The sequence below is a fragment of the Oncorhynchus gorbuscha genome, linkage group LG24 (genome assembly GCF_021184085.1).
Source record: "Oncorhynchus gorbuscha isolate QuinsamMale2020 ecotype Even-year linkage group LG24, OgorEven_v1.0, whole genome shotgun sequence".
Taxonomy (NCBI): domain Eukaryota; kingdom Metazoa; phylum Chordata; class Actinopteri; order Salmoniformes; family Salmonidae; genus Oncorhynchus; species Oncorhynchus gorbuscha.
This window is the reverse complement of record NC_060196.1, coordinates 61,531,749-61,544,248: the sequence shown is the minus strand read 5'-3', so window position 1 is coordinate 61,544,248 and position 12,500 is coordinate 61,531,749. Positions and strand designations below refer to the sequence as shown.

The 12,500-nt window shown below is 46.9% G+C and overlaps 1 protein-coding gene across 1 annotated transcript in view; it reads right to left on the bottom strand.

Annotated features, from left to right (window-relative positions):
* LOC124013162 (regulating synaptic membrane exocytosis protein 3-like) overlaps positions 1-12,500 on the bottom strand; it is a 98,557-nt gene that overhangs the window by 70,764 nt on the left and 15,293 nt on the right. Inside the window, exon 2 of the mRNA XM_046327368.1 lies at positions 4,758-5,085. Within this exon, the coding sequence (XP_046183324.1) occupies positions 4,758-5,037 (280 nt within the window). The 5' untranslated portion in view covers positions 5,038-5,085. The remainder of the gene's footprint in view (positions 1-4,757; positions 5,086-12,500) is intronic.

Sequence of the window (12,500 nt, the reverse complement as noted above, 5' to 3'; positions counted from 1 at the left end):
AACTGCTTTGCTTTATCTTGGCCAGGTCGCAATTGTAAATGAGAACTTGTTCTCAACTTGCCTACCTGGTTAAATAAAGGTGAAATAAAATAAAGTAAAACATTGAGAAGAGGAAAGGGGAAGTAAGGACGGTGGGTAACTAGGAGCTCTTCTGCCCCAAAACAGTAGTTTGTGTGTGTGTGTGTTTTACAATGTGCAAGCATCACTGCCTGGTATGGCAACTGCTCGGCCTCTGACCGCAAGGCACTACAGAGGGTAGTGCGTACGGCCCAGAACATCACTGGAGCCAAGCTTCCTGCCATCCAGGACCTCTATACCAGGCGGTGTCAGAGGAAGGCCCTAAAAATTGTCAGACCCCAGCCCCTCCGGTCATAGACTGTTCTGTCTGCTACCAAACGGCAAGCGGTACTGTCTGGGTCCAAGAGGCTTCTAAACAGCTTCTACCCCCAAAGCCATAAGACTCCTGAACATCTCATCAAATGGCTTCCCAGACTATTTGCATGGTCCCCCCCCCCCGCCTGTTCTTCTATGCAGCTGGTACTCTGTGTTATCATCTATGCATAGTCACTTTAATAACTCTACATATATGTACATATTATCTCAATTACCTTGACTAACCGGTGCCTCATCTATGCATCTATACCCCCTGTATATAGCCTCCACATTGACTCTGTACTGGTACCCCCTGTATTTAGCCTCCACATTGACTCTGTACCGGTACCCCCTGTATTTAGCCTCCACATTGACTCTGTACCGGTACCCCCTGTATTTAGCCTCCACATTGACTCTGTACCAGTACCCCCTGTCTATAGCCTCCACATTGACTCTGTACCAGTACCCCCTGTATATAGCCTCCACATTGACTCTGTACCGGTACCCTGTATATAGCCTCCACATTGACTCTGTACCGGTACCCCCTGTATATAGCCTCCACATTGACTCTGTACCGTAATACCCTGTATATAGCCTCCACATTGACTCTGTACCGTAATACCCTGTATATAGCCTCCACATTGACTCTGTACCGGAACCCCCTGTATATAGCCTCCACATTGACTCTGTACCGGTACCCCCTGTATATAGCCTCCACATTGACTCTGTACCGTAATACCCTGTATGTAGCCTCCACATTGACTCTGTACCGTAATACCCTGTATATAGCCTCCACATTGACTCTGTACCCTAATACCCTGTATATAGCCTCCACATTGACTCTGTACCGGTACCCCCTGTATATAGCCTCCACATTGACTCTGTACCGGTACCCCCTGTATATAGCCTCCACATTGACTCTGTACCGTAATACCCTGTATATAGCCTCCACATTGACTCTGTACCGGTACCCTGTATATAGCCTCCACATTGACTCTGTACCGGTACCCCCTGTATATAGCCTCCACATTGACTCTGTACCGTAATACCCTGTATATAGCCTCAACATTGACTCTGTACCGGTACCCCCTGTATATAGCCTCCACATTGACTCTGTACCGGTACCCCCTGTATATAGCCTCCACATTGACTCTGTACCGTAATACCCTGTATATAGCCTCCACATTGACTCTGTACCGGTACCCCCTGTATATAGCCTCCACATTGACTCTGTACCGTAATACCCTGTATATAGCCTCCACATTGACTCTGTACCGGTACCCCCTGTATATAGCCTCCACATTGACTCTGTACCAGTACCCCCTGTATATAGCCTCCACATTGACTCTGTACCAGTACCCCCTGTATATAGCCTCCACATTGACTCTGTACCAGTACCCCCTGTATATAGCCTCCACATTGACTCTGTACCGGTACCCCCCTGTCTATAGCCTCCACATTGACTCTGTACCAGTACCCCCTGTCTATAGCCTCCACATTGTCTCTGTACCAGTACCCCCTGTATATAGTCTCCACATTGACTCTGTACCAGTACCCCCTGTATATAGCCTCTACATTGACTCTGTACCGGGACCCCCTGTATGTAGCCTCCACATTGACTCTGTACCGTAATACCTTGTATATAGCCTCCACACTGACTCTGTACCGTAACACCCTGTATACAGCCTCCACACTGACTCTGTACCAGTACCCCCTGTATATAGTCTCCACATTGACTCTGTACCGGTACCCCCTGTATATAATAATAATATAATAATAATATATGCCATTTAGCAGACGCTTTTAACCAGAGCGACTTACAGTCATGTGTGCATACATTCTACGTATGGGTGGTCCCGGGGATCGAACCCACTACCCTGGCGTTACAAGCGCCATGCTAGCCTCCACATTGACTCTGTACCGTAACACCCTGGATATAGCCTCCACATTGACTCTGTACCGTAATACCCTGTATATAGCCTCCACATTGACTCTGTACCGGTACCCCCTGTATATAGCCTCCACATTGACTCTGTACCGTAACACCCTGTATATAGCCTCCACATTGACTCTGTACCGTAATACCCTGTATATAGCCTCCACATTGACTCTGTACCGTAATACCCTGTATACAGCCTCCACATTGACTCTGTACCGTAATACCATGTATATAGCCTCCACATTGACTCTGTACCGTAACACCCTGTATATAGCCTCCACATTGACTCTGTACCATAACACCCTGTATATAGCCTCCACATTGACTCTGTACCGTAATACCCTGTATATAGCCTCCACATTGACTCTGTACCGTAATACCCTGTATACAGCCTCCACATTGACTCTGTACCGTAATACCCTGTATATAGCCTCCACATTGACTCTGTACCGTAATACCCTGTATATAGCCTCCACATTGACTCTGTACCGTAATACCCTGTATATAGCCTCCACATTGACTCTGTACCGTAATACCCTGTATATAGCCTCCACATTGACTCTGTACCGTAATACCCTGTATATAGTCTCGCTATTGTTATTTTACTGCTTCTCTTTAATCATTTATTTTTAGGAATTTTCTTAAAACTTCATTGCTGTTTAAGGGCTTGTAATTAAGCATTTCACTGTAAGGTCTACTACATCTGTTCTTATCTTCCCTCTGCTCTCCTCCCTCTCTTCTCCTCCCTCTGCTCTCCTCCCTCTCTTCTCCTCCCTCTGTTCTCCTCCCTCTGCTCTCCTCCCTCTGCTCTCCTCCCTCTCTTCTCCTCCCTTTCTTTTCCTCCCTTTCTTTTCCTCCCTCTGCTCTCCTCCCTCTGCTCTCCTCCCTCTGCTCTCCTCCCTCTCTTCTCCTCCCTCTGCTCTCCTCTCTCGCTTCCCCTCTCTACTCTTCTCCTCCCTCTCTTCCCCTCTCTACTCTTCTCCACCCTCTCTTCGCCTCCCTCTCTTCCCCTCTCTACTCTTCTCCTCCCTCTCTTCTCCTCCCTCTCTTCTCCTCCCTCTGCTCTCCTCCCTCTGCTCTCCTCCCTCTGCTCTCCTCCCTCTGCTCTCCTCCCTCTCATCTCCTCCCTCTGCTCTCCTCCCTCTCGTCTCCTCCCTCTCTTCTCCTCCCTCTGCTCTCCTCCCTCTCTTCTCCTCCCTCTCTTCTCCTCCCTCTGCTCTCCTCCCTCTGCTCTCCTCCCTCTCTTCTCCTCCCTCTCTTCTCCTCCCTCTGCTCTCCTCCCTCTCTTCCCCTCTCTACTCTTCTTCTCCCTCTCTTCTCCTCCCTCTCTTGTCCTCCCTCTCTTGTCCTCCCTCTCTTCTCCTCCCTCTGCTCTCCTCCCTCTGCTCTCCTCCCTCTGCTCTCCTCCCTCTCTTCTCCTCCCTCTCTTCCCCTCTCTACTTTTCCCCTCTCTACTCTTCTCCTCCCTCTCTTCTCCTCCCTCTCTTCTCCTCCCTCTCTCAAATGGATAGTGAGAGAGATGGAGAGAAAGAGAAGTGTGACAAAATCTCTGACCTAGCAGGAATGGTGATTCTGCTCTGACCTAGCAGGAATGGTGAGAGATTCTGTTCTGACCTAGCAGGAATGGTGAGAGATTCTGCTCTGACCTAGCAGGAATGGTGAGAGATTCTGCTCTGACCTCGCAGGAATGGTGAGAGATTCTGCTCTGACCTAGCAGGAATGGTGAGAGATTCTGCTCTGACCTAGCAGGAATGGTGAGAGATTCTGCTCTGACCTAGCAGGAATGGTGAGAGATTCTGCTCTGACCTAGCAGGAATGGTGAGAGATTCCAAGCAGAGGAAGCAGGGAACAAGTAAGGGTCAGAAGTATATCATGTACAGTATTACCTAACAACGAGAAGAGAAAGAGAGAGTAGACTGAGGTCATAGGAAGGAAGGAAGGAAGGAAGGAAGGAAGGAAGGAAGGAAGGAAGGACGGACGGACGGACAGAAGGAAGGGAGGGAGGGAGGGAGGAGGGAGGGAGGGAGGGAGGGAGGGAGGGAGGGAGGGAGGGAGGGAGGGAGGGAGGGAGGGAGGAGGGAAGGAAGGAAGGAAGGAAGGAAGGAAGGAAGGAAGGAAGGAAGGAAGGAAGGAAGGAAGGAAGGAAGGAAGGAAGGAAGGAAGGAAGGAAGGAAGGAAGGAAGGAGGGAAGGAAGGTGGAACAGTATTATTAACCAGACATGTGAGAGAAAACATGAGTGATGGAAAGTGAGAGTGCTCATCCAAGCCCGAGTACGAACAGCAACCTCATCAATAAGAATAATGTACTGTGTTCGCCTGTGATTTCTCCCACCTTGCTGGTTGAGCAACAGGACTCTTCTTTTACTGTAGCTCCACTGCCCCAAAATGGCCGTCAGCAACTCACAAAACAACCAGTTGAAAACAGTGAGACCACAGTGAAACTGACCTTGCTGGTTGAGCTGCAGGGTACTCTTGCTCCACTGCGACAGCCCCACAATGGCCACCATCTTGGCTCCAAGGCTGGATCGTCTCTTCTTGTTCCCGGTCAGCGTTCCCGCCTCTCCCGGCCCACCGCCACTGCCGGGACTCTTCTCCAGGCTGTACACGGCTCCCGAGATACTGGAGGACCGGACGACGTTCCCCGTCACTGCCGCCCTCGTCACGGAGAGACCGGACATGCCCCCGTGGCCGGGACTGGGCACCTCGACAGCGTTGCTAAGCATCATGGCTACTGAGCAGGAGGAGGCCAGCCAATGGGCTGACGATGGAAAGGACTGGGATTGGAGGGGGGAGAGAGGAGGTTAGATATTATGTAGGAGAGGCTGGAGCAGAGGAGATAGAGGAGGTTAGACATTACGTAGGAGAGACTGGAGCAGAGGAGAGAGAGAGGAGGTTAGATATTATGTAGGAGAGGCTGGAGCAGAGGAGAGAGAGGAGGTTAGATATTATGTAGGAGAGGCTGGAGCAGAGGAGAGAGAGGAGGTTAGATATTATGTAGGAGAGGCTGGAGCAGAGGAGAGAGAGGAGGTTAGATATTATGTAGGAGAGGCTGGAGCAGAGGAGAGAGAGAGGAGGTTAGATATTATGTAGGAGAGGCTGGAGCAGAGGAGAGAGAGGAGGTTAGATATTATGTAGGAGAGGCTGGAGCAGAGGAGAGAGAGGAGGTTAGATATTATGTAGGAGAGGCTGGAGCAGAGGAGAGAGGGGAGGTTAGATATTATGTAGGAGAGGCTGGAGCAGAGGAGAGAGAGAGGAGGTTAGATATTATGTAGGAGAGGCTGGAGCAGAGGAGAGAGAGAGAGGAGGTTAGATATTGATATTTCAGAGGTTGTGTAAATGGACAGAGTGGTACATTTGAAGTACATTTGAAGGACAAAGTAAACCATTTAACTTTGACCATTTGCATTTGACAAAGTAAGTAGTAAGTAAACAAAGTAAACTAAATTTGATTCATATATTTAATTTAATATTTAATATATTTAATGCTTTGCTGACATCAGAAATTATTTTGTTGCAAACGGACACATAACGTGTATATGCAAGCTAACTGTTCACATGAGTTAGTGTAGAACACACACACACACACACACACACACACACACACACACACACACACACACACACACACACACACACACACACACACACACACACACACACACACACACACACACACACACACACACACACACACACACACACACACACACACACACACCGACACATGCAGAGACAAACACACACACAGAGACACACACACACAGAGAGACACACACACTCACCGACACACGCAGAGACACACACCGACACACAGACAAACACACACACACACCGACACACGCAGAGACACACACCGACACACAGACAAACACACACACACACGCAGAGACACACACAGAGACACACAGAGACACACACCGACACACAGACGAACACACACACGCAGAGACACACACAGAGACAGACACAAACACACACACACACAGAGAGACACACACACAGGCCGACACACACAGGGACTCACACACACACACATGCATGTGTGTATCAGACGGGAGGTTTTGGAAATGTCAGGTCTGGCCTGCTGCTGTGACCCTGTTGGCTGGTTCTTGTCTTCAGTGTTATTTGGAATACTTTTCCCCAGTTTAACCTTAAAGAACTGACAGATGATACATAGACCCTATAGAGCCAACCAGCACAGTAGCGGCACATAACAGGACTGCACCAACATAATCCTCCTTCCACCTCTCTGTCTCTGTCTCTCTCTCTCTCTCTCTCTCTCTCTCTCTCTCTCTCTCTCTCTTCTCTCTCTCTCTCTCTGTCAATTCAATTCAATTCAAGGGCTTTATTGGCATGGGAAACATGTGTTAACATTGCCAAAGCAAGTGAGGTAGACAACATACAAAGTGAATATATAAAGTGGAAAACAACAAAAATTAACAGTAAACATTACACCTACAGAAGTTTCAAAACAATAAAGACATTACAAATGTCATATTATATATATACAGTGTTTTAACAATGTACAAATGGTTAAAGGACACAAGATAAAATAAATAAGCATAAATATGGGTTGTATTTACAATGGTGTTTGTTCTTCACTGGTTGCCCTTTTCTTGTGGCAACAGGTCACAAATCTTGCTGCTGTGATGTCACACTGTGGTATTTCACCCAGTAGATATGGGAGTTTATCAAAATTGGATTTGTTTTTGAATTCTTTGTGGATCTGTGTAATCTGAGGGAAATATGTGTCTCTAATATGGTCATACATTGGGCAGGAGGTTAGGAAGTGCAGCTCAGTTTCCACCTCATTTTGTGGGCAGTGAGCACATAGCCTGTCTTCTCTTGAGAGCCAGGTCTGTCTATGGCGGCCTTTCTCAATAGCAAGGCTATGCTCACTGAGTGTGTACATAGTCAAAGCTTTCCTTAAGTTTGAGTCAGTCACAGTGATCAGGTATTCTGCCCCTGTGTACTTTCTGTTTAGGGCCAAATAGCATTCTAGTTTTCTGTGTTTTATTGAAAATTCTTTCCAAAGTAATTAAAAAGTCATTATTTGGTTGGGTCGAATTGTGCTGCTGTCCTGGGGCTCTGTAGGGTGTGTTTGTGTTTGCTCTCTCTCTCTCTCTCTCTCTCTCTCTCTCTCTCTCTCTCTCTCTCTCTCTCTCTCTCTCTCTCTCTCTCTCTCTCTCTCTCTCTCTCTCTCTCTCTCTCTCTCCACTCTCTAATTGTGTTGCTGTCTTGGGGACCAGCTTGCAGGACCAGCTTGGACAAGAAATTCGAAATGAAATGATCTTAACAGAGAAAAATGTCCTCCTGTGTGCTACCTATATCTATGTATGTCCCCCCACTAAAATCACCATACTTTAATGAAGACATTTTCTCCATCCTAGAGGGGTATGGAGTATGGGTATGTACATAGTTAATGGTAGGCTTTGAGGGGACTCCTATGGTAGGTACACCTCTTGGCAGTTGTACTGTAGACTACTTTATCACTGACCTCAACCCAGAGTCTCTCAGAGCGTTCACAGTCAGCCCACTGACACCCCTATCAGATCACAGCAAAATCACAGGCTACTTGAACAGAGCAATACTCAATCATGAGGCATCAAAGCCAAAGGAACTGAATAATATTAAGAAATGCTATAGATGGAAGGAATGTAGTGTAGAAATGTACCAAAAATCTATTAAGCAACATCAACAAAATTCAATCCCTTCCAAACAATTTCCTGGACAAAAGGTTTCACTGTAATAGTGAAGGTGTAAACTTGGCAGTAGAAAATGTAAACAGTATTTTTGACCTCTCAGCTTCCTTATCAAATCTAGAAATGTCAAAATGAAAACCGAAGAAAATTAACAATGACAAATGGTTTATGAAGAATGCAAAAATCTAAGAAAGAAATTGAGAAACCTGTCCAACCAAAAACATAGAGTTCTGGACAACCTGAGTCTACGCCTTCACTATGATGAATCACTAAAACAATATAGAAATACTCTACGGAAAACCTGAGTCTACGCCTTCACTATGATGAATCATTAAAACAATACAGAAATACACTACGGAAAACCTGAGTCTACGCCTTCACTATGATGAATCACTAAAACAATATAGAAATACACTACGGAAAACCTGAGTCTACGCCTTCACTATGGTGAATCATTAAAACAATACAGAAATACACTACGGAAAAAGAAGGAACAGCACGTCAGAAATCAGCTCAATGTAATTGAAGAATCCATAGACTCTAAACACTTCTGGGACAATTGGAAAACACTAAACAAACACCACCACAAAGAATGATCTATCCAAAATGGAGATGTATGGGTAAACCACTTCTCCAATATTTTTGGCTCTATAACAAAGAACAAAGAGCAAAACCATATACAGGATCAAATAGAAAATCTTAGAATCAACTATTAAAGACTACCAGAACCCACTGGATTCCAGAACCTACTGGATTCCAGAACCCACTGGATTCCAGAACCCACTGGATTCCAGAACCTACTGGATTCCAGAACCCACTGGATTCCAGAACCTACTGGATTCCAGAACCCTCTGGATTCCAGAACCCTCTGGATTCCAGAACCTACTGGATTCCAGAACCCTCTGGATTCCAGAACCCTCTGGATTCCAGAATCCTCTGGATTCTCCAATTACCTTGAATGAGCTACAGGACAAAATAAATACCCTCCAACACAAAAATGCCTGTGGTGTTGATGGTATCCTCAATGAAATGATCAAATATACAGAAAGCTATACTTAAACATCTACTCCAATATACTTAAACTCTTTAACATCATCCTGGCACCCCAATAACTACCGTGGAATATGTATCAACAGCAACCTTGGTAAAATCCTCCGCATTATCATTAACAGCAGACTCGTACATTTCCTCAATGAAAACAATGTAAAAATCAAATCAAATCAAATTTTATTTGTCACATACACATGGTTAGCAGATGTTAATGCGAGTGTAGCGAAATGCTTGTGCTTCTGCTTGTGCTTCTTCACAATGCAGTGATAACCAACAAGTAATCTAACTAACAATTCCAAAACTACTGTCTTATACACAGTGTAAGGGGATAAGGAATATGTACATAAGGATATATGAATGAGTGATGGTACAGAGCAGCATACAGTAGATGGTATCGAGTACAGTATATACATATGAGATGAGTGTGTAGACAAAGTAAACAAAGTGGCATAGTTAAAGTGGCTAGTGATACATGTATTACATAAGGATGCAGTCGATGATGTAGAGTACAGTATATACATATGCATATGAGATGAATAATGTAGGGTAAGTAACATTATATAAGGTAGCATTGTTTAAAGTGGCTAGTGATATATTTACATCATTTCCCATCAATTCCCATTATTAAAGTGGCTGGAGTTGGGTCAGTGTCAATGACAGTGTGTTGGCAGCAGCCACTCAATGTTAGTGGTGGCTGTTTAACAGTCTGATGGCCTTGAGATAGAAGCTGTTTTTCAGTCTCTCGGTCCCAGCTTTGATGCACATGTACTGACCTCGCCTTCTGGATGATAGCGGGGTGAACAGGCAGTGATTCGGGTGGTTGATGTCCTTGATGATCTTTATGGCCTTCCTGTAACATCGGGTGGTGTAGGTGTCCTGGAGGGCAGGTAGTTTGCCCCCGGTGATGCGTTGTGCAGTCCTCACTACCCTCTGGAGAGCCTTACAGTTGAGGGCGGAGCAGTTGCCGTACCAGGTGGTGATACAGCCCGTCAGGATGCTCTCGATTGTGCATCTGTAGAAGTTTGTGAGTGCTTTTGGTGACAAGCCGAATTTCTTCAGCCTCCTGAGGTTGAAGAGGCCAGTGTGAGTGGACCAATTCAGTTTGTCTGTGATGTGTATGCCGAGGAACTTAAAACTTGCTACCCTCTCCACTACTGTTCCATCGATGTGGATAGGGGGTGTTCCCTCTGCTGTTTCCTGAAGTCCACAATCATCTCCTTAGTTTTGTTGACGTTGAGTGTGAGGTTATTTTCCTGACACCACACTCCGAGGGCCCTCACCTCCTCCCTGTAGGCCGTCTCGTCGTTGTTGGTAATCAAGCCTACCACTGTTGTGTCGTCCGCAAACTTGATGATTGAGTTGGAGGCGTGCGTGGCCACGCAGTCGTGGGTGAACAGGGAGTACAGGAGAGGGCTCAGAACGCACCCTTGTGGGGCCCCCGTGTTGAGGATCAGCAGGGTGGAGATGTTGTTGCCTACCCTCACCACCTGGGGGCGGCCCGTCAGGAAGTCCAGTACCCAGTTGCACAGGGCGGGGTCGAGACCCAGGGTCTCGAGCTTGATGACGAGCTTGGAGGGTACTATGGTGTTGAATGCCGAGCTGTAGTCGATGAACAGCATTCTCACATAGGTATTCCTCTTGTCCAGGTGGGTTAGGGCAGTGTGCAGTGTGGTTGAGATTGCATCGTCTGTGGACCTATTTGGGCGGTAAGCAAATTGGAGTGGGTCTAGGGTGTCAGGTAGGGTGGAGGTGATATGGTCCTTGACTAGTCTCTCAAAGCACTTCATGATGATGGAAGTGAGTGCTACGGGGCGGTAGTCGTTTAGCTCAGTTACCTTAGCTTTCTTGGGAACAGGAACAATGGTGGCCCTCTTGAAGCATGTGGGAACAGCAGACTGGTATAGGGATTGATTGAATATGTCCGTAAACACACCGGCCAGCTGGTCTGCGCATGCTCTGAGGGCGCGGCCTGCAGCCGTGCGAGGGGGAAAACGTTTGAATGTCTTACTCACCTCGGCTGCAGTGAAGGAGAGACCGCATGTTTTCGTTGCAGGCCGTGTCAGTGGCACTGTATTGTCCTCAAAGCGGGCAAAAAAGTTATTTAGTCTGCCTGGGAGCAAGACATCCTGGTCCGTGACTGGGCTGAGTTTCTTCTTGTAGTCCGTGATTGACTGTAGACCCTGCCACATGCCTCTTGTGTCTGAGCCATTGAATTGAGATTCCACTTTGTCTCTGTACTGACGCTTAGCTTGTTTAATAGCCTTGCGGAGGGAATAGCTGCATTGTTTATATTTGGACATGTTACCAGACACCTTGCCCTGATTAAAAGCAGTGGTTCGCGCTTTCAGTTTCACGCGAATGCTGCCATCAATCCACGGTTTCTGGTTTGGGAATGTTTTTATCGTTGCTATGGGAACGACATCTTCGCCGCACGTTCTAATGAACTCGCACACCGAATCAGCGTATTCGTCAATATTTCCATCTGACGCAATACGGAACATGTCCCAGTCCACGTGATGGAAGCAGTCTTGGAGTGTAGAGTCAGCTTGGTCTGACCAGCGTTGGACAGACCTCAGCGTGGGAGCCTCTTGTTTTAGTTTCTGCCTGTAGGCAGGGATCAGCAAAATGGAGTCGTGGTCAGCTTTCCCGAAAGGGGGGTGGGGCAGGGCCTTATATGCGTCGCGGAAGTTAGAGTAACAATGATCCAGGGTTTTACCACCCCTGGTTGCGCAATCGATATGCTGATCAAATTTAGGGAGTCTTGTTTTCAGATTAGCTTTGTTAAAATCCCCAGCTACAATGAATGCAGCCTCCGGATAAATGGTTTCCAGTTTGCAAAGAGTTAAATAAAGTTCGTTCAGAGCCATCGATGTGTCCGCTTGGGGGGGATATATACGGCTGTGATTATAATCGAAGAGAATTCTCTTGGAAGATAATGCGGTCTACATTTGATTGTGAGGAATTCTAAATCAGGTGAACAGAAGGATTTGAGTTCCTATATGTTTCCTTCATCACACCATGTCCCGTTAGTCATGAGGCATACACCCCCGCCACTCTTCTTACCAGAGAGATGTATGTTTCTGTCGGCGCGATGCGTGGAGAAACCCGTTGGCTGCACCGCCCTGGATAGCGTCTTCCCAGTAAGCCATGTTTCCGTGAAGCAGAGAACGTTGCAGTCTCTGATGTCCCTCTGGAATGCCACCCTTGCTCGGATTTCAACCTTGTTGTCGAGAGACTGGACATTGGCAAGAAGAATGCTGGGAAGTGGTGCGCGATGTGCCCTTTTTCGGAGTCTGACCAGAACACCGCCGCGTTTCCCTCTTTTTCGGAGTCGTTTCTTTGGGTCGCTGCATGCGATCCATTCCGTTGTCCTATTTGTAAGGCAGAACACAGGATCCGCATCGCGGAAAACATATTCTTGGTCGTACTGATGGTGA